The sequence below is a fragment of the Vigna unguiculata genome, chromosome 3 (assembly GCF_004118075.2).
Source record: "Vigna unguiculata cultivar IT97K-499-35 chromosome 3, ASM411807v1, whole genome shotgun sequence".
NCBI classification, from domain to species: domain Eukaryota; kingdom Viridiplantae; phylum Streptophyta; class Magnoliopsida; order Fabales; family Fabaceae; genus Vigna; species Vigna unguiculata.
Window position 1 is genome coordinate 26,981,479 of NC_040281.1, and position 22,740 is coordinate 27,004,218.

Genomic DNA, 22,740 nt, shown 5'->3' on the forward strand with positions numbered 1-22,740 from the left:
GAAGAGGAAGAGGCTTTCCATAGAGTACTTCAAAGGGGGTTTTCCCATTCAGCATTTTTTAGGGAACTCTATTAATTAAGTAACTAGTAGTGAGTATACATTCTCCCCAAAAATCAATTGGGAGATTACCTTGAAATCTTAGTGCACGTGCAACATTTAAAATATGCATGTGTTTCTGCTCAACTCTCCCATTTTGTTATGGTATGTGGACGCAAGAGGTTTGAAATATTATTCCTTGATCCAAGAAGTAATTTTTCAAGCCAAGAAACTCAGTACCATTATCACTTTGAAACTCTTTTACACTTTTATTAAACTGTCTTTTACACTTTTATTATCACTTTAAAATTAAGGAGGAATTTCGATACTTCGTTTTTATCGACAAGTAGGTAGATCCACACATTGCGAGAAAAATCGTCCACTATAGTCATAAAATAATAAGCACCACATGAAGATGAAGTTCTATAAGGACCCCACAAATCACAATGTATCATTTCAAAAATACCACTGGCTCTTTGTTCCCTAATGGGAAAATTTTCTCTGCATTGTTTAGCTCTAAAACATATATCGCAATTCTCAAATTTATTTTTACCAAATCCAGAAATGAGTTCTGTAACTTTAAAGGATGGATGCCCTAAGCGCTTGTGCCACAATTCCATACAATCCACATTGTCTGCCTTTTTAACTTGTAGTCTCTGAGCACCACAGAGGTAATAAAGCCCATATTTATGTTTACCCACTCCAATCACCATCCTCGAAATGTGGTCCTGCAATACACACAATTATTAGTGAATTGTATAACACAATTTGACTCATCTAACAATTACGATACAGATAGGAGATTGCAGTTCAAATTCGGGACAAAGAGAACATTGGCAAGTTTCAGCTGTCCCCCTAAATACACAATTCCTTCTTTTGTTGCATTTGTGTGTTCTCCATTGGGCAATCCAACTAGACATGGCAGAATATCATGTACATCAGGCATTTCTTTCATGCTTCCAGCCATATGATTTGAGGCTCCTGTATCAATAATTCAGGATGCAAATTTGCAAATACCTGTCATCTTTTCATTATTTTCGCCTTTGTTGAGCATGTCTACTAACTTTTGCCATTGATAAGTTGTTAATCCAGCAAGACCATATTTGTCTGCGTCTGTCATTAGTTTGACTGCACAACCGATTACATGTGCTTGTGCAACATTGGCTTTCAAACTTGCTCCTTTCCCTCGTCCTGCACCAGATCGATGCAACATCTTGGTCTTTCCACTAGCTTTTCCGTCAGTTTTGGGTCTTTCCCCCCCACCATTCGGATATCCAATCAATTGGAAGCAACTTTCAGCAGTGTATCCCAATCTGCTATAGTTACTGCAAGTTTGATTTTTGTCCTTGGTTTCCTAACGATTTCTTCCCTTTGCATGTGCCATAAGACCCATAATTTCACCTCGTTCTTCTTGTGTTCTTGTAATTATTCGGACATGTTCCTCTTGGATTAGGATCGAGTATACTCGATTCAAAGAAAGCAATGGATCGCATGTGAGCAAGCTTGAGCGCACCGTTCCATCTGTGGCATCATCTAACCCCATAAGAAACTTGTGCACCTTTTCTTCTTCTTTTCGTTTTTCCAGCTTGGTGGACAGATTACAAGTGCAGTTGGCACATGTGCATACTGGGACTTTCTCATAATTAGCGAGTTCATCCCATAGCACTTTCAGCTTTCCATAGTATTCAACTATGGCCATCCATCCTTGCTTGCAGCCTGCCAATTCTGATTTAGGTTGATGTATCCTTGGGCCATTTGCAATTGAGAGCCTTTCTTGGATATCGCTCCATAGTTCCTTTGCATTTTCTGCATACGAAATTGTAGAGTGCAACCTTGGCTCTACAGTATTCAAAATCCATGAAATCAACATAGATTGGACTGTCCACCAATCTTCGAGTTCCACTGTTCCTTCTTTGGATCGTTCAACAATGCCTTCAACAAACCCCCACTTTCTTTTAGCATGTAAGATGTTCGCATGGCACAAGCCCATTCCTCATAGTTCTCGCCTCGTAGTTGAACTTGAGAAGTGATGTTTCTTGGGTTGTCATTTGAATTGAGGTCATAAGGAGAAAACACATGTTTCCCTTTATCACCAATCTTTGCTTCACGTTCACCCTTAGGTTAATCAACTTTTCCTTCTTCCCATAGATCTTGCTCTAATGCCATATCGAACTATATTAGAAAGTATTAGTGAAAGAATTTGTGATGATTTTATTATCAATGAACCAACCATATATATATATATATATATACATATTACATCAGCAATGTTTACGGGAACAAAATATTTACATATATCAATTAACAAACATGATATAAACATGCTAAATAAATCCCTTGATTGGATTTGATTTGTCAATCAAATCCCATTCTGGATTGGCACCATATCAGCGTGAATATTGTGCTGATATATTTTCATATTTAGGCTGCCTCCAATAAATTCTAAAGTAATTTACATACACCTGAGTAATTTAATTCCTTAACAATACAAATATATTTTACTTTTTAAGATATTAAATAAGCTTATTATTTATTTAATATATTTTTTTGTAAGAGAGACAAAATGTTTATAGCTAAATCAGTGGAGGATATTGAATTATTTAACTTCAAATATATTTTATTATTTGTATTTATTAAATAAGAATAGAATGTAGCAATTTCACAGAAATAGAACAACTGACAGAGACTGTTCCAGTTTAGTTCATGGATATGATTGCACCCAATCTTAGTTTCTATAACGCGCTCCTTTATTCTCATCCAGAACACACTCTTATTTATGTACATACATGTTTATATTCAATGGCGGAGCACTGTTGGTGCAGGGAGGGGCCATGGCCCCCCAAAGTTTTAAATTTTTTTATATTATAAATATTAAAAAATATATTATAATTAAATCAAATATTTTATTTCTTTTATAAACTTAATAATTAATGTTAAGAAATAATAAAATATAAAATTAAACATAATAAAAAATAAAGAATAAAAAGATTTATCAAGATATTTTTTATTTTTTTATTTATTATGGTTTGAGTTTCTCACAAATTGTTCTCATGTTCCATTTTCACCTATTTTTTCTTATTTTTGAAGAGAAAAAAATTATTATTTTTGCTCTTATTTATCCTCTGTCCTCTTCCTTCCATTCTCATGGAAGTAAAGAAGAAGGTAATTCTTTGGTCAGTTGATAGTGAAATATTAGTTTAATAATTTATTTAATGATCCTCTTTTATATTAATTGTTTATTTCATGAATATAGAAAAAAATATATTGTACTGTGTGTTTTTTTTATAACCGAATCTTAATTGTGGTTCCATTATATGTCTTGAGTTTCTCACAAATTGTTCTCATATTTCATTCTCAACTATTTTCTTTTGTTTTTGAAGAGAAAAAGATCTATCATTTTTGCTCTTATCTCTCCGGTGTTCTCTTCCATACTCGTGGGAAAAAAAAGAAGGTAATTCTTTGGTCTCAATTGATAGTGAAATATTAATTTAATAATTTATTTAATGAGTCTGTTTTATATTAATTTTTTATTTTATGAACATAGAAGAAAAAAATATTATATTGTGTGTTTTTTTTATAACTGAATTTTAGTTGTGGTTCCATTATATGTCTTGAGTTTCTCACAAATTGTTATCACCTATCTTCTTTTGTTTCTGAAGAGAAAAAATATTATTTTTGCTCTCATCTTTCAGCGGTTTTCTTTCATTCTTGAAAAAATAAAGAAGAAAGTAATTCTCTCTTGTCTCACTTGATAGTAAAATATTAGTTTAATCAGCCTCTTGTATATTAATTTTTTATTTTATGAAAATAGAAAAAAAAAACATTGTACTTTGTGTGTTTTATAACTGAATTTTAAGTGTGGTTTGATTATTATTAAATTTTCTTTTGATAATTTTTTATATATGTGTGATTTCTTTTTTAGTTATTGTTATACTAAATTATATATTTAATTTTATTTTATTAGTGACAATAATTAAATATATAAATTTTTGATGTATTATTATATTATTTACCTTTCTACTGCTTTTTTGTGTAACCAACTATTATAACAGATATCTTAAACTCAATTAAAGCTTCTATGCAGTTCAATTTAGCTTTCCTAAACAATTTTATTTCAGAAGTGAATGTTATTTACATTGACTTGAGTAGCATTGTGGATTACTCTTTTGGGTTTTTTCTTTGCATGGAAATCAACTTGATTCTTGAATGTCTAAGTTCACAGCCAATAACTTACTACCACTTCAATTCAGTATCAAGGATTGGTTTAGTTTGAAGAGAATCTAGGAAACAGGGTTTCAATTACATGAGGAGATAATAAACAGTTGAACCAACTTTTCTATTCACTCTGCCACCACCCTGCTACTGTTCTTTTTGAAACTTTTTTTTTCTGCTATCTTAAGTTCAAATCAGTCCTCGGTCACAATTGTAAATCCCCCCTCGCGTCTTGCACGGTTGGTGTTTGTCTCTTCATTGCTGATGAAAGTGATGCTACAGCCTCTCCAACTGTTAAGAAAAGGAATTCTGCTCGAATGAAATGATGGGCATCATCTGTTTTTTGCAGCTTCTCTATCACCTCAGCTAGAGGATTCACCAACACAATCTGTCACAATTCATTCAACTTACTCATCACACTTGACCTTTAATTCCTATCTATGAACTTCTGTAATCATCTTTAGCGTACTTACCGAAACACCCTTCATTGTCAATGCGTTTTTCAAGTCCTTGAAAAGTGATACTCCACTTGTGTCTATGGTACTCACAGCTGAAAATCCCAACATCATATCATTTACTATTCTCTGAGTATCCCATTTTGCAGACAAAGAATTATAATTAACTCACTTAGTTACCTGACATGTCAAGAATAAGAAATTGAAGGCAGACGTTTTCGTTTATCGTAGCTTGTTCTTCTTCTACCCACCGATATATTCTGAGAATAAAAGCAAATGGTTGAACAACAATGAGAACAATGACCAGAGCAGAAGTTTCACAAAGTCATAAATTTGTAGGTATGAAATCAACCTCTCGTTGAGATATGTGATGTTTGCAAAGTTGATGGGAGCCTCTATTCTTAAAATAAGAAAACCAGGTACTCTTATGGCTTCCTTATAATGATGAATATTTCTATATATGTTTGTCGCAGGTATGTTCCCCAACATTGATGTTTTAGGCCTTGTAACTTGCAGGAGTATCCTTAAAACTGATAATGCGACCTGATCAACAAGATAGTATTTCTGTTGTCAATCACAATGATTAATCTAAGAGCTCTTAGAATGTTAAATCAAGAAATTAGAAATTAAGTTTCATCCAACCTTATCGATTTATATATTTTAAATTGACGTGGACTTTCAACAAATCACTGGATTTATCATTGAAAAGTCTATAAATTCTAAAAATGCAGAATTGTAGACAAATTGGTGAAACAATGAGCTTACTGAAATAGCTAGGCCGACTTGGACAGAGATAAAAATGACACCAAGGAATGCTGTCAACATGACAATGAAATCGAATTTGTCTATCTTCCAGATGAGATAAGCAGAAGAAATATCAATGAGGCCAATTACAGCAGTTATTATGATTGCACCCAATATAACATTTGGTGTGTATTGGAACAATGGCATGAGAAACAGCAGTGTCACCAAGACCGTCACAGACATTACAACGTTGGACATTCCAGTTTTAGCACCTGCGTTGTGATTGATAGCTGAGCGAGAGAAAGATCCTGAAGTTCATAGTTTAAATGGGTTAATATCATTGATTTTGACACCTTTATATACAAGGGCTTCACTAATTGACAAGGCTTTTTAGGCTACGAACTCCAACCAACCTGTTGTAACATAGCAGGATGTTGTGGAGCCAACCACATTCATGAATCCGATTGCCATCATTTCCTTATTTCCATCCACTTTGTAGTTTCTTATGGTAGCAAATGTTCTTCCAACTGCAATTCCTTCCTGTTTGAAAATACCAAGTATCATTAAAACTTATAACCATGTTATTGACGTGGGAGATATGGAAGAAAAAGGTATTTGATATCGAATGAAACTTACTGTGAGGGATAAAAGACCAGTAATAAGGCCAGTTTTGATGGCCAGACCCAGATGATCACCTCGAAAGAGTAGCTTATCTGCTGAAGGAGGATTTACTCCTCTAGGCAATTTTCCAATCTAGCAACCACACTGATAGTTATTAGTAACATGTAGCTCTTAAAATTCATTGATAGTGATTACAGAAGCAATGTGATGGAGAGAGTTACCACACTGATGCCATGACGTTGAGCCTTTATTGCAAAAGCCAGCGCAGTAGAAATGATGACAGACAAAAGCGGAGCACCAGCTGAGACCCAGAATAACTCTGGTTTCTTCATGCTCTGCACAAGTTTATTTTTCTACAAGTTAGTACCATATATATACTACCCTCACCCTATTTAAAAAAATAAATAAATTTTGTCAAACTTTATAAAAAAATAGTTTCTCAAAGTATAATAGTCCTTAAAAAAAAGAATATTATTTTCACACCTCACGAATTTTTACACACATTTTATTATTTATTATTTTTCTTTTTCTTTTACAAATACAAAAAATCTATTTATTTAATGACTAACATACTTTCAAAAGTGGATTGTCAAGTGACGTAAATGGTGTCACAAAAATATTTTTCTTTGAAAAAACCTTTGCCTAAAAGAAAACAAATTAAAAAGGAAAAAAGAAATAAATTTTTTAACAATATAATAACGACAAAATTATAATTATGTTAATATTAAAATAAAGTATAAACTAAATTAACAAATATTTAAATAATAAACATTGATTAAATTTTTAAAAATAATACATATTCTTCGTTACTTTCTAACTTTAATATATATATATATATATTAATGATTATTATTTAAAAATTTCTAGCAATTAGTCTATTTGATACTATATAGTATCTTATCATGGAGTTTGTACTAGATCATTAGGAATTCACAATAGTTGAATCACTTACAGAATGTCACTACTACTCTCCTACTTTGAGATTATGTAAGAAAAGAAACAAGCGATTGATTACTGTATTCAATCTATTTTCTGTTTGTAATTGATATTACAAAAATATTATTAATTTATTTTAAAATAAATATTATAGATTAAAAATATTAATTTTAAATTTTGAAGAGATATAAGTAAAAACATATTTTACGAGCTCTAAAATACAAATTGTTATATTTTATAAAAATGAAATAAAAGTTTCAAATTTTATAAAAATAAAACGCAAAGAATATTCTAAGAACCAAAGTCAAAAAGTATTAACTTTAAAGAAAATAAAAGATATTTAAGAGATAATTTCACTTTTTTCTCATATGGACCCTGTACTATTGGTATGCGATTTTATTATATTGTTACGAAAATGTAAGATAAGGAAAATTGTAAAATTGGTGTTATTAAAGTATACTTTTTTATTTAAAAAAATTGATTTTTTTTTTTTGAAAACAATGAGCATAAAAGCATTGTCGAAAAGAAAATTATCTTTTGACTGTGTTTTGATGTTTTGACAAATCGACAAACTTTCCTTAAATAGAATTAAAATAAATTAATTTTTTATTTTTTAACTAAAATAAAATAATATATTTTTACTTAAATTAGAACTTTGTCAAAAATTTGTAAGAAAAAAGTTTGTTAACTTATTATTTTCCTTGTCGAAACATATAAGTTAGTAAAATTGGAAAATTGGTGTTATTAAAGTATACTTTTTTATTTAAAAAAAATTGGAAAAAAAAAAATTTGAAAACAATGGGCATAAAAGCATTGTGGAAACATATAAGTGAGTAAAAAGATGAGAAATAAAAGCATACCACGTGTCTTGCACCTAGCAGAAACACGAGGAAGCAAATCCCCATGACTATTGTTTGCCAGGACCACTGCAAAAATATGACAACATTTTCCGTTAATAAAGTAGATAGAGCAGTGAGACGAAGAAGAGAGGAAGAACCTCGTCGATGTTGTGAAAGACAGAACTCAAAACAGGAATGATGGCCATCTTGCTGGTGAAATGTTTGATTCCGAGAAGACCCTTCAGCTGTTGCAGACCTACAATTACAGCGGATCCACCCATGAACCCTATAAGGATTGCCTTTGATAGAAAATCAATGATAAATCCAAGCCTGCAATCATTTTTGTTCTCACTTTTTAAGCTTTGAATTTTAATGGAGATAAAGGTCAAAATCAAAGTGTGATTGGTGACCTTAGAATTCCAAGGGCTGCTTGAAAGAGCCCAGCGAAGAATGTTGAAGTCAAGGCTAATTTGAGAAAGAGATCAGGTTCTTCGGTGGCAGAAACTTCCTCATTGATCATGGATCCTAGCACTAGGGAAGCAATGGAAACGGGTCCTACTGCAAGATCCATTGAGCTTCCAAGAACAACATACACAAGGGGAGGAACAAAACTAGAATCTGAAATATATATGCACCAAAAATAGTTCAAGCAACACCACTAGTTAGCAAGGTGCTCATTTCTCAACTAAAATAAACATAGCCCACACTGCACCCAAAATCAACACACTCACAGAGTCCATGAATTGCAGGAAGATTTGCAAGCTTAGCATAGCTGATTCCCTGGATCACAACACACAATTTAAGAACAAAAGCAAGTAAATACAAACATCAATTATCTTTGTGTACCATATCTTTAAATGTGAACCTCATTATTACAAAACTGGATCGTAAGATAGGTTTTTATCCATTTATATATTTTCAATTGATTTTATCTAAATATTTCTAATACACTTACTCAGCTATAGTATATATACAAATTGAGCATGGTACTAGATATTAATGGATGAATCGATGATTGATTATAGGTGGAACAATATATCTAACAAACAATAAATTTCGCAAAAGTAGGCTAAGACTCATGACTATGATACCATATTAAAAAGTAGACTTTAAACTTAATTCAACCCCACAAACATGACTTATAAAATAAGATTTGTATCCATTTATATACTCTAGACCATAAAACAAATTGAACTTGATGAAGGTCCAACGTGGTCACAATTTCAAAACAAATTGTGAAAGTTAAAACTTTTGGAGATGGCTAACCTGAGGGATGGCCAAACTTGCAATTGTGAGACCAGAAATAAGATCAGATTTGAAGAGATTGAGGTTGTAAGTAGGAGCCCATTGAAGCAAAGGGAATAAATATTGAGCTCCAAGGATTAGTTTTCTGGGAAGAGGTTGTCCCTTAAATTGGCGAAGGGGATCATCAGGGAAAAAGGTTTCCTTGACCTTGGCGAAGAACTTTTGAAGGCTGCTCTTGTAGGGTGGTGGAACAACTTTGTGTACTTTGACGGAACCCGAGATTCCTTCCTCCAATGTCACTTCCACGAAATCCGTCTCCACGGGGCTATTACTATGTTCCATGGAACCAAACTAAACTGCTGAAAATTTTGTGATGCTCCTTTTCATGTCATGTCAGCAATGCTTCTGATTCTCCTTTGTTTGTTCCATTAATTTGCACCATGGACAAATCCTACACAACAAGAATTGCATTGTTATAGAAGAAATAGAAAGAAACTGCAAGATATTATTTTTGGTAACTACATTAGATATTATCCACTTATAATGTAAAGCGCAATGTTGCACTTGTAGAACTTGTAAGTAGATATATAAACTTAATAATACTTTCTTTTCATATTTTCTTACCTTAGAACTTTCTAACTCAATATTGAAGAATCAATTTATTTATTTATTTTAAAATAATTTAACAAACCTGACTCAATATTAGAAAATAGACTTATTTTATATTTATATATAACCTTATATATAGACATGAGAGATATATGTTGTTATTTCATGTTTTAGTTTTGGTATAAACTTCATTTGGGGTGCTCAATTTTTTTAGGGGCAGTTAGCTCACACAATAAGCATTTTGGCTGATTTCTCTCACAATAAAACTGAGTTGCTTAATTTCTAATAATTTTCGCAGTTCTTCAAATTATATATGTTTACGTATAATTTTTTTATGACTATTTGATATTTGAACTTCTAAACCTACTTTTGCTTTATTTTGATATAAAATTATTTATATAAAAATAAATAATTTTTGCAACAACATTTACCAGAAAAAATTTAATCAAATATTTATTTTTCAAGAAATTATTCACACAAAAATTTCAATCAAGTATTTATTTTTAAGCACCAATTTAATATTTTATGATACTTTGCTAATTTGTTAAGATTTTAAATTTGACTTATTTTTAGTTTGGAAAATGAGAGACTTTTCACTCCTCCACGCTATAAAGTCTACTTTTAATGTGTTTATGCAATTTTTTTAATGACTATTATCTTTTGGTATATATGAGATTGTTTTGTTAAGATTAACCGTCCTATTTGATGTATTATTTATTCTAGAACTTAGAATTTCATAACAGTTTTAAAAGGACAACTTGAAAGGTTAAAGGAGGAAAAGAATATTTTTCTTGAATTCTACTTCTAACTCATGTGAGACTATGTAGTGTATCAGAACAAGTCCATCAGTAAGGATTTTTCTATGAAACAACATTTCCATTTTGCTCAATTTAGGACAAAAAGAACTAGATGTTGTCTTTAGAACACTTTTTCTATTCTCCTATAGAACAAGAGTTTGTCTATGAAACCACTTGTTTATTTCCACATACAACACCAATGTTCAACCTCAAGTTAGTTGAGATAACATTGTTAGGGTTAATGACCATATTTGAGTATTGACTACTTTCGAGCTAAGAATTCCATCACAATTTGTCCTTAAAAGGCCTCGTGAAGGGTTGAGAGATAAATTAGTATTTTAAAAGTTTGGAGTTTGAAACTCTATCATGATTTTGTCCTTAAAATACATCTCGGAGGGTAATATGATCCTAAGGATGTCAATGTCATTTTTATCTGATAATGGGTATTAAAGGCAAGATAAGTGTGAGTTAATTATTAGTGAATATTTAATATTACTTATTAAGAATCAATGTAAAAATCAAAAGGTCTTACCTTATTCATCCTATGAAAGAATGAACTTGTAATATGATTGATTATATATATATATATATATATATATATATATTCCTAAACAAGTTTAATTCTCTCTTTGTGAGACCCTTTTGGACTTATGACTTGTAAGAACCCAAATTTGATCATATTAGAGTAACCTAGCTATTGTGATTAAGTTCATGACTTATCACTCACATTTGGATCTTTCTTGAGTGTGGTATCAATATCATTTCCTAAACTGAATAACATAATGGCCCCCTTGTTTTCTCATGAGATGGTTAAGGGACGAAGGTGTATTTAAATTGTCTTTGACCTCGACTCCTAGTCAATATGGGACCAATGGATATACTGGAATAGGCTCCTAATACGTGTCAAGAATAAATAAATTTTCCATCTAAAATTGACACTTATTATGTATCAAATGGTGCTATTTGTGTATAACACGAATCTCCTTAAGCTTAAAATACAAAATGAGGTATTGAGAAATATATTTATATGAATTGTAATGATATTTTATTGCTTTGCAGTAAATATAAAAGAAAATATCAAGTATGCAGTTGAACCACAATACTGGAGCTTAGCCATGGAAGTAGAAAAGACAAGACAACATATTTTGACTTTTTGGCTTAGCACAATAAATAGAGTTGAGTCTCGTAAGGAAACTTTTTGCAAGGAAACCTAGAGCACAAATCCATGAGGCTGAGCAACCAAGAATGCCCTTCCAAGAAGAAAATGTCCCGTGCTAAGCATCAGGACAAGGGGTTGAGCTGAGAAGGAAACCCACTTGTGAAGAAACCATTTGTGTTTGGGCACCAAAAGTTCGGCTGAGCACCGCCCAAAAATTCCTATAAATAAAGACTTCATGTCTTAATTTTAGGAATTGAAATGTGTTAGAAATGTAGCAGTAAGAGAGAATATGGTCTGTGAGGCATGAGGGAGATGCTCTTAATGTAAATCTTATGTGTAGATGTTGTTGGAATTGCATTGTAAAATTCTATGAGTAGTTGCACTCCCTTGTGTCCAGGTTTGATGTAATCAATTCTGATTCTATATACTTCTACTTATTGGATATTTATCTTTTCTTTCATTCAATTGTTTATGGTTTGATTTATGCTTAATGATGACTTGATCATTCATCTATTTAACTGGTTTGGATTGAGTTGGGAAACTGGTCTCAAACTGTGGTCCAATCAGATAATCATACCTATATTGATGCTTATTTAAGTAGCCAGAGGGGATGTTGGATGAAAGGATCCTAAAAATGCAAGGATTCATTCAATGAGTCTTGCACATTAAAGTAATGATTCATTCTACCAAGAGTTGAGGAATCACATTGGGTTTGAAGTCCTTAGGTTATATGGATTTAGGGATGAACCTAGATCTACAAAGAAAGAGTACTCCAGGACATTGAATAATTTGCATAGTAAGTAAACAAGATGGTAGTGGTGTAATAGAAGAAGATGAGATGAAATCAATTCATAGCACATACTCCACTCAATCTATCTAATTACTACTATCTATTTTTACTTACACTCTTTATCACAACCAAAAACCTAGAAAGCAAACTACCAATATACTTGTTAAATCCCTATGGATACGACACTTGTTGATACTACTACGCACCAGTGCATGTGCTGGGAAATGATTGTTGAGAAACAATCATTAGCTCCCAATCGAGGTCTAAGAGGAATGATCGTTCATCCTCGGTTTATTAAAATGCTCTTTACCTCGACCCTTAAGTAATCTAAGATTATTGAATGTACTGGAACAAACCCAGGTCTAAAGGGAACAAGGGTTCATTCCCCTCTCTGAAAACTAAGGAAATGGGAGTTCATATTTGGAGTCACTTTTCCATTCTCATATGGAACGATAATTCATCTTTGGAATTGCTTTTTTGTTCCACATATGATACCAATTATCTAACCTAAAATTCATTAAGATAACATTGTTAGGTTTAGTTACCACATATGAGATATTGTCCAATTTGAAATTCAAAGCTCCATCATAATTGTGTTGTTAGAAGGTATTTCAAAAGATGAAGAGATAGATTTAAATTGTTTTTAATCTCAACTATTAAACTGTGTGTAATTATTGGACATACATATAATAATTTACAAAATGATCATCTTTTATCATGAGTATTGACTTTTTGATGAATTTGGATTTTTTGTTGGATTTTTTGTTCCTTTACTATGCCTTTAAAATATATTAAAGACCATTGATTTTGAAGTTTTAAAATGTATTAGAAGATTTTTAAAATATGAATATAGTGTATTTTTAATCCTAAGTAGAAGACAACACAAAAAGCCCTAATAAAAAATCTGGACATCTTCTTGAGTCAACCTTATAGAAAATTGTTATTTAATAAAAATTAAACATGCATCAATTTATATTTGGAACTATGAATATGAAAATAGTATTTAAATTAAATATTGATTAAAATTTTGAAAATATGCAGGTATTTGAACTAAAATGAGGTAATTTGCTAGAAATTATAACTAGATAAAATTCTTTATAAACACTTCTAAGAATAAAATATAAATGACGTTTCCATTAATTAAAATTAATTATAAAATTATTTCACGTAAATTTAATTTGGGGATGAATTATTTTAATTATAAAAGCATCATTTTTTTCTTGTTGTTTTCTTTTAAAAGGACTTAGAACAAGAAAATATTTCATTAACAACCAATTTTAGTGACCAAATATTATTAGTCACTAAAGCAACCAATTTAGAAACTAATTTATGAAATAAAAAATTATTAGTTACTAAAATAGTCATTATTGTAAATAAAAAATTATAATTGGTCTTTAAATTGGTTTCTAAAATTTAGCTACAAAGGTTTTGGCTACCAAAGAAAATTTGTCATTAAACATTAACTACCAATATTTTTGCTACCAAAGGAATTAATTTCTAAATTAGTCTTTAATTAATTAGTAATCAATGACCAATTATAATTTTTTATTCATAATAGTTACTATGTTATTAACCAACAACTTTTTATTTTTTAAATTGGTATCTAAATTGGTCATTGTAGTTACTAACAATTTTTTGTTACTAAAATTGATTATTCTTTAAGAGTTTTCTTGTAGTGACATTTATACTACCAAATTAGTTCGATTATGTATATTCAGTTTTTCTTTAATAAATTTTGACTTTTCTTATTTTATGTTTTAAAAATTTTAGTTAAGAATTATTTGAGAAAAAGATGTGTATGCATTTTCACACAACTATTCTACAAACTTTTATGTTCACTCCAAGAAAATTCCTAATTAGAAACTCATATTTCCTGCCAATTTTGTTTTGAAATTTTTTTTGTAGGAAATATTTATAAATTTTGTTATGAAAAAAAAATTATAGGAAATTGCTATCAATTTTTTTGCAAAATATTTTGTATAAAACACTTTTCGCAACAAATTTTGTAAGAAATACTTGTGAATTTTATAATTTTGTAGGAAATAATTATCCACGAAGGATTACTTTCCAATTAAAATTCTTAGAAAAAATAGCAGGAAAAAGCCTTTTCTTGCAAATTTTTTTAACAAATTTGCAAGAAAATTCCCATGTAATATGGGAATTTGTAGTAGTGTAATTTACAAAACTAAAAATTATTGGTTATTAAAATAATTACTATTATGAATAAGGAACAATGGTTGGTCACTAAATTGATCACTAATTAATTAGAAACTAATTTCTTTGGTACCCAAAACTTTGATAACTAATTTTTAGTGATCAATTTAACAACTAAATCAGCCAAAATTTTGGTAACTAATTTTAGAGACCAATTTAGTGATCAATTATAATTTTTTATTGATAATAGTGACTATTTTAATAACCAATAATTTTTAGTTTCGTAAATTGGTATCTAACTTTGTCACTATATTTAGTTATTATTTAGGAGTTTTCTTGTAGTGCTTGTGTGAAAATTCTAGAACACTAGAATAAAATCCTTGAAAAATTACCAATTTTAGTAACAAAAAATAAATAGTCACTATGATGACAAATTTAGATATGAATTTATAAACTAAAAATTATTGGTAACTAAAATAGTTTCAAAAAATTATAATTGGTCTCTAAATTGGTAATATTTTATATCATGAATTAATCTCTAAATTGGTCACTGACTCACTATAGTGACAAATTTAGATATCAATTTATAAACTAAAAATTATTGGTAACTAAAATAGTTTCAAAAACTTATAATTACTCTCTGAATTGTAACTAAAATAGTTTCTATTATGAATTCATCTCTAAATTGGTCACTAACATTAGTTACTAAGGTTTTGACTACCTAAGGAATTGGTCTCTAATTAGGAAATTGGTCTCTAAACATATATTTGGTCACTAAAATTGGTCATTACTTAAGAATTTTCATGTAGTGTAAACACAGGTCTTGTTTAAATTCAACTCATCAATTCTATTTTATTTTTTCAATCTTTTAAATTGATTTTTTTTAATTAAAGATTTACTGTCAAATACTTTCGAAATCTCATTACACTATAAAAAAATATCTCATTAACAACCAATTTTAGCGACAAAAAAATTGTTAGTCACTATATGAACCAATTTAGATACCAATTTACAAAATACAAAATTATTGGTTACTAAAATGGTCACTATTATGAATAAAAAATTATAATTGGTCTCTAAAATTTAACTACCAAGGTTTTGATTACTAAAGGAATTAGTTTATAAATTGGTCACTAAACATTAACTACCAAGGTTTTGGGTACTAAAGAAATTAGTTTCTAAATTAGTTTCTAATTAATCAATGACCAATTTAACGATCAATTATAATTTTTTATTCATAATAGTGACTTTTTTTATATAAATTGATATCTAAATTGGTCACTATAGTGACTAACAATTTTTTGTCACTAAAATTGATTATTATTTAAGAGTTTTCTTCTAGTGTTAAGCAATTATTATTAGTTGAATTGTAAATATTACATAAATTAAATAAATAATTTATTTTAAATGATTAAACATTTGTGGTAAGAAATTTCTTTAGCTTTAATTAAGTTTTAAGTCTCCTATAATTTTTTGTATTTTTAATTGAATTCCTATTATTATTATTTTTGTTTATTGGTTATTCAAATTTTTTATATTTTTCAATTGAGTCTCTATCATTTAATTTTTCATTTGATTAGATGACTTGATTAATATCTTACCTTGTCATTTTGTTTCCTTATCTTCATGTGTTAAAAAAATGAGATTTTGTCATGTGTAAAGTATAGGGAACTCTATTGAATTTATAGAACAAAGAGAGAGAAAACAGGGAGTGCAAGAAAGGAATCTAGAAAATGTTATTGATTTGAAATATTGAGAAAGAATACAAGAATTAGTTACCATGTATCACTAGAACTTTATTTCCATTTATAAGCTCTAGCTAAGTGGGCTTTTATGCAATTTCAATCATTTAATATGCACCATTAAAACGACCTATATCCATTCCCATTCCATCAAAAAGTTTGTGTACTCAAGGATGTTAAAAATTAAAACACCCTTCCCCTATAAATAGACTTGGCCTCAAGGCTTGAAGTGAGAATATTTCTATATTTAACCATAATAAAACTCCTAGCTTGCATATTCTACTAGTTGATGCTTCGATTTCACCAAGACCATTGTGGCTAATTACCTTTTCTTTTTTTTTGTCATCATGTCTAATATCATCTCAGGGTCTTTAACTAATATTAGATCTTCATCACTAGTTGAAAGTGTGCTTGAGATGATACTTTCTCCAACATGTCTCTTCAACTATGAAACATGAAAAATATTATGAATCCTTAATTGAGGTGGCAACTACATCTTATAGGCAACTTCCTGAATCTTCTCCAACACAAGAAATTGACCAAAAAGTTTATAAGCCAATTTAGCATTACTCTTATTTGCAATCGAAACCTATTTGTAAGGATGCAGTTTCATGTAAACCAAGGTTTTAGGTACAAATTGTATGTCAGATTTGTGTTTATCGGCCTATTATTTCGTTATGCCTAAAGCCTTTCTTGGATGAAATTTAATTAACTTCAACAATTCTTCCATTTTATTCATGTTGCGATCTATAATTCAACTATAGAAGCACCCAGAAAGTATGGAAGGTGAGCTAGTTGAGGTTGACCGTGAACAACCTAAATTAAGTAATGAAAGGAGGTTTATACCACCATTCTGTTAGGTGTGGTCATTTCGACCATTCTTAAAGGTTTTCTACGCATATGTATCTCAAATATGTTTCTAAGCATATGTTAACTACTTTAGTTTGATCATCGATTTGGAGATGGTAGTCGAAGATAGGTGGATTTGTACACCTTGAAAAAAAATCAATTCTTACCAAAATTTACTTGTAAAAATTGTGTCCTCATCACTTGTGATAGATTTAGGGAAACCATGCAATTTAAAGAATGTGTCCATGAATACTTGAGCCACCTCACCAACACTATAAGGATAAGTAAAACTCATGAAATATTCAGTCTTACTTAATATATCAACCACAAGAAATTTAACTTGTATTGAGATATTATAATTATGATTGTTTATTTTATTATTAATTAGGAGAATATTCTTAGCCTATTTGATGGGTATAATTATGGACATTATTTGATGAACACTTTTAGGAGTGATATTTTGGCCTTTATTAAGGTGAGTGTCTTATGATATGTATATATATTAGTGGCTTTCAAATAAAAGAGACAATGAGTTTTCTTGCAGTAAAACTTATCATGGTATCAAACCTCATAAAAATCCTATGGAAAACTAAAACATTTTTCTCCACAACCAAAAGAGATTATGGTGGAAAATAATGGTGGGCAGTCTGATGCTCTATCAAACCTAGGTGAGTCAATAGGAATATTTAGCATCACTCTAGTACAATGGCAATGACTTTTTGACATTTTGAATGTTTTCAACACTAAGGATCGTTTTCATGGTAAGAATGACATTCCTTGGATTATTGATACGGGAGCCTCACACCATGTGACGGGAAATTTATCTTGTTTGATAAATGTTGAAAAGATTACAACCATACTAGTGGGATTGTAGAATGGGAAAGATACCATCACTACAAAGGAGCGCAATGTGAATTTTGATGGTGGTTTGCAGTTTGACAATGTCATTTTTGTGACTCAATTAACTTTAAACTTAATTTTTGTATCACAATTAATTAATGCCTCAAATTGTATTATCTAGTTTATGTTTTGTGTGTAATATAGAACTAAAAGATGAGGACAATGATTGGAGCGGGTGAACAGACTAATAAACTTTGTTTTTTTTATTTCAAAGTATTATGAAGATACATGCATGTACGTCATATAAGGATTCGTCAATGATCTATGACATAAACATTTTGGTCACCTATCAAAAGAGGTGTTAAAGTTCATCCCTCATAAGAGTCAATTTAGTAGAAGCAATAATAATAGAATTTATGATATATGCCCCTATGCTAAACAATATAGGAATCACTTTTTATTAAGTGAGCATACTACAAGTAGTTTGTTTGAATTAGTTAATTGTGATTTATAAGGACCTTGTCCCATTCCTTCATCTTACGGGCCACTATATTACTTCAAAATTGTTGATGATTATTCCCGTGCAGTTTGGATTTATTTGTTATGCAATAAAATTGAAGTTATGTCTATGTTTATGAACTATTTTGTCTTCGTTTATAGATCATTTGATATGAAAATAAAGAAAGTATGAAGTGACAATGATACTAAAAGGGATTAAAATTTTATGATTTGGAATCCCATGAATTCCTTGTAAGAGATGTGAAATTTTATGAACATAAATTCATTTTGTTGGGTCACCAGACATACTCTTTATACTCCTCACATTCATTATGATATTGAGTATGTTGACAATTATGTTGGAGGGGAAACTTGTGATGCATCATTCATAAAAAAGGTGCATATGTGGCCTTGCAAGGAGAAGAACAGTCACAACTTCAAGGGAGGTTGTATGGAAAATATAATGGAAATGAGGGAGAAAGTATGAGTGGTATGGATGGTGAAGTAGTCTAATAATGGACCATTAGAAACCATTAAATGTGAGGTGTTGTACTTATAGAGAATAAAAGATCATATATTCACATATTGAAGGTTAGATGAAATAGAGATCATTGGGTATATTGACTTTGATTTTGTTGGATGTCAAGATAATATGAAATTCACACCAGGTTGTATATTTGTAGAGATGATATCTCGTGAAAAAGTATTAAAAGTCTCTTATGCCTTTTCTACTATGACAATTAAGTTTGTAGCATGTTATCACCAAAATTTAGCAACAAAATTTTGCTATATAGTGGATGGTATAAAAAGACCACTTAAGTTTTTTTTTTTTAACAAATTAACAATTGTAATTTCCAGCAATCAAATTCTTACTTTCTTAAAAAAGACTTCAAAGTAAATAAATGCCTATAAAACATATAAACACAAATTCCATGGTTGTGGATTCGTTCACTAAAAGGATTAATGTTAAAAGGTTTCATGAGCACACTTTTTGTACGGGTGTTATCTCTTTAAGTGATATTTAGTTTTAATGGGAATTTGTAATTTTGGATGTTTTCATGATATAAACTTATATAGTTCAAGTATAATTTATGCAAAAATAAAGTTTTAGTATATTTAAAATATGATTTTATTTTTTGATCTTAGTAAACTTTAAGGAGGGTCTAATGGGTATGTTAAGATCACATTACATAAAAATTCCATATTGGACATTCATATCATGATACATGTTATTCATTTGTGTCAATATATGTGCCATGAATGGGTTTAGTTACGATAAATGAAGCAAGGACCGCTTGATTCTGTTTTGTCATGATAATTGGAATGAATTGATTAAAAATACATTTAGTAAATTATATAATTATAAAGTTATACATATATATATATATATATATATATATATATATATATATATATATATTCCAAGTGGGAGATTGTTGGATCCTTAATCCAATATTGCTCTTATATATGAATAATTATGTATTAAAGTTATTAAAGACACCTATTGTTACTGTTGTGTCATGTTAAAAGTGATCAAATGTTGTTAAAGTATTTTGAGAGTTACTATTAAAGATATATTGGTCTTATATATGAATAATTATATATTAAAGATACTTATTATTACTATTGTGTCAAATTAAAAGTGATCAAATGGTATTAAAGTATTTTGTCAATTAACTGAAATGTTATGAGACCTTTAATGTAGGGAAATTACGTAGTAATTCTATTTTTTAATGGGTAAATAGATATACCAAAGGACAATTTCATTTGTTAATAAATAGGTTAGGTTCCCATGTTACACTATATATTGCTTTTCTATTCTAATATTACCTTATCACTATCACTAAGAAGAGAGATGGTTAAAGAGTTCTCTCAAGAAAGTATGTGTTGATTTAGAACGTCAAACCATCCCACTCTGTTATCATTTTGAATTCAGGTATGCTTTTACATTTAGTTATGATGATTAATATGATACTTTTAAGATTTATATAGATGATAATTTTTCATCCAAGAAGTTTAAGTTTGATTCTAACAATTGATTTTATAGTCAAATCAATATGTTTTTGTTTTTGTCTTATATCTTAATTATAATTTTTTTTATACTTGTAGTGTGTCTCTAGTTAAAATAAAATCACATATGTGTAGCTTCTCATTATTACATAGAAAAAAAAAGATATTAATGATTAGATGATTTATTTTATTTTATTTTTATAAATATTTTGATATAACATAATTATATTTAAATATCTTGACAATTGAATTGAGTACATGTATGTGTTTTAATTGAAATATGAAGATATGATAAAAGTTTTTTTCCGATCGTGAAATCAACCACTCAATCATTGTATTATGTTCTTATCTTGGTGTTTTTTATTTATTTATATATTTTGAGATTAAATAATTGAAACATTATATCACCAATTTTTTTTTATTTATATATCTTGTGTAAATTAATTTATTTTAAAATATAAAAAGATTATGAGCTTAAGGTTCGTGTATTTATTAGTCATCCCAAAGGAGGATTACTATTGCATATGCAGCAGTAGTAGTAATAAATTTGTAATAATTATTTAGTTTTTTTCATATAAAATATGAAACTATCTTGAAGAAAAAATTCTATTTGATGGTTCTTATTTTTAGCATTTTATTATTTTGAAAAAATATCACTAAATAATTAAAATTTTATTCAAAGATAAAATTTTAATGTATACTGATAATATCTTGAAATGAAATTTATGTGTATTTTATTTTGAAATTTATGTGAGTGTATTTTGTGTTTGTTGTTCTCAGTTTAATTAATAACAATGTTAGTATCAATATAAATTTTATTTCTGTTTTAAATGGTTCAAACTTGAAGTCTCAGAAGTAAAATGTAAACCGACTTTTATCGATAAATTTAATTGATTACCTTCCTTTTTTTATAGAGTATTTTCTCATAAGTCTAAATTATATATTTTGTATTTATAAAAATTAAATTCAAAATCTTCTTCAAAACATCTAAGTTATTTTCACTTGCATTTTTTTTTTCAACAAAGATGAATAAATTAAAGAAGAGCACTTATGGGGTACTTTAACACTTTTAAAAAAAATCAATAATCTGTATAAAAGAATGCAAAAACTTGACATCCAAACATCTAAGTTATTTTCACTTGCAATAAAAATTGTTGACATTAAAAATATGGTTTTGTCTATAAATTATGTTTTATAATCTATTATCGTATTCGTTCTATTTTTCTCATACTTCTAACTTAAATATTTTTAAATAAGACTACTCTTTTTGTTGTACACTTTTCTACCCAAAGAGTTTGAATAATGCCACGCAAAACCTAACTTCATTAATTCAGCCTTTGGCGTTGGCATTACCTAGGTAGTAGATATTAATTTTGATTGATCTCTAAGGTCTCCCACAAGTGTATTTAACACCACTTAGGTTGTATTTAGAATTTTCTTTCATAAGTTAAATATTACTAAGAAAAGTAAAAGAGATTCTTAAGGTGATTTAATAAAATCTTGATTTAATTGCCATATTATTTTCATCTTCATCTTTTTTTGGTTATATATGGTACCAAAAGCTCTTATTTAGAGCTTTCTTTCGCAGTTTAACCATGCTAATGAATCTTTGTAATTCAAGCGATTCATAATGAAACTTCTTTTAGAAAGAGTGAAGATTAGATGTAGTATAGGTTTTATGAAACAATATTAAACCTATTAATTTTCCCACTATTGTATAATTTTTTATTTATCATAAGATTAAATGATAATTTTGTAAAAGCAAAATCATTCTTTAAGATCAAATAATTGTTTGTCTATAAGAAACAAGGCTGCCCTTTACCTTGAATGGAAAAGTACTATTAAGAAGAAAAGTACTTCTCTTCTATCTTCATTCACTCAATAACATAAAGCACTTTCCCCACCTTTTAATTTAATAGCCTCCTTAAATTTGTTATCAAAATTGGATATGTAGGATGCTTATTAGTCACTAGTAACTAATCTATATCAAGGTTTCCATAGATGATGTGCCAAGTTACTAAAAGTCAGTTACATGTTTACTTTTCAAGTCAAACATGAATGACATATTCCAACCCTAGATTTTAGACGAGTAACTCAAAATTAACCCATGAGAGTCACAAACTTCTAATTCTTGTTTAGAGACTAATAATGAAAGAATAGTTGGCTTTGAAACCAACTCACCCACGTTTTGACCTAATGCTAAA

The 22,740-nt window shown here is 29.3% G+C and overlaps 1 protein-coding gene across 1 annotated transcript; it reads right to left on the minus strand.

Moving 5' to 3' along the window:
- Positions 1 to 4,453: 4,453 nt before the first annotated feature.
- Positions 4,454 to 9,430, minus strand: LOC114175237 (probable sulfate transporter 3.3). Its single transcript, XM_028060007.1, has 13 exons — positions 9,110 to 9,430; positions 8,575 to 8,623; positions 8,254 to 8,461; positions 8,002 to 8,173; positions 7,865 to 7,930; positions 6,290 to 6,403; positions 6,084 to 6,200; positions 5,861 to 5,987; positions 5,469 to 5,755; positions 5,056 to 5,246; positions 4,884 to 4,963; positions 4,722 to 4,798; positions 4,454 to 4,636 (listed from the first exon to the last, which is right to left on the minus strand). Exons 1-13 carry the CDS (start codon positions 9,428 to 9,430, stop codon positions 4,454 to 4,456), a joined length of 1,992 nt encoding a protein of 663 aa, XP_027915808.1.
- Between the last annotated feature and the right edge of the window lie 13,310 nt (positions 9,431 to 22,740).

What these genes read in the sequence shown, in the direction of transcription:
- LOC114175237 (XM_028060007.1), bottom strand. Translation starts at nt 9,430, where the DNA reads ATGGAACATAGTAATAGCCCCGTGGAGACGGATTTCGTGGAAGTGACA. An exon ending in TCTTTCACAACATCGACGAG is followed by an intron (nt 7,931 to 8,001) that starts GTTCTTCCTCTC and finishes ATATTTTTGCAG; the next exon opens with TGGTCCTGGCAAACAATAGT. An exon ending in CTGGTCTTTTATCCCTCACA is followed by an intron (nt 5,988 to 6,083) that starts GTAAGTTTCATT and finishes ATTTTCAAACAG; the next exon opens with GAAGGAATTGCAGTTGGAAG.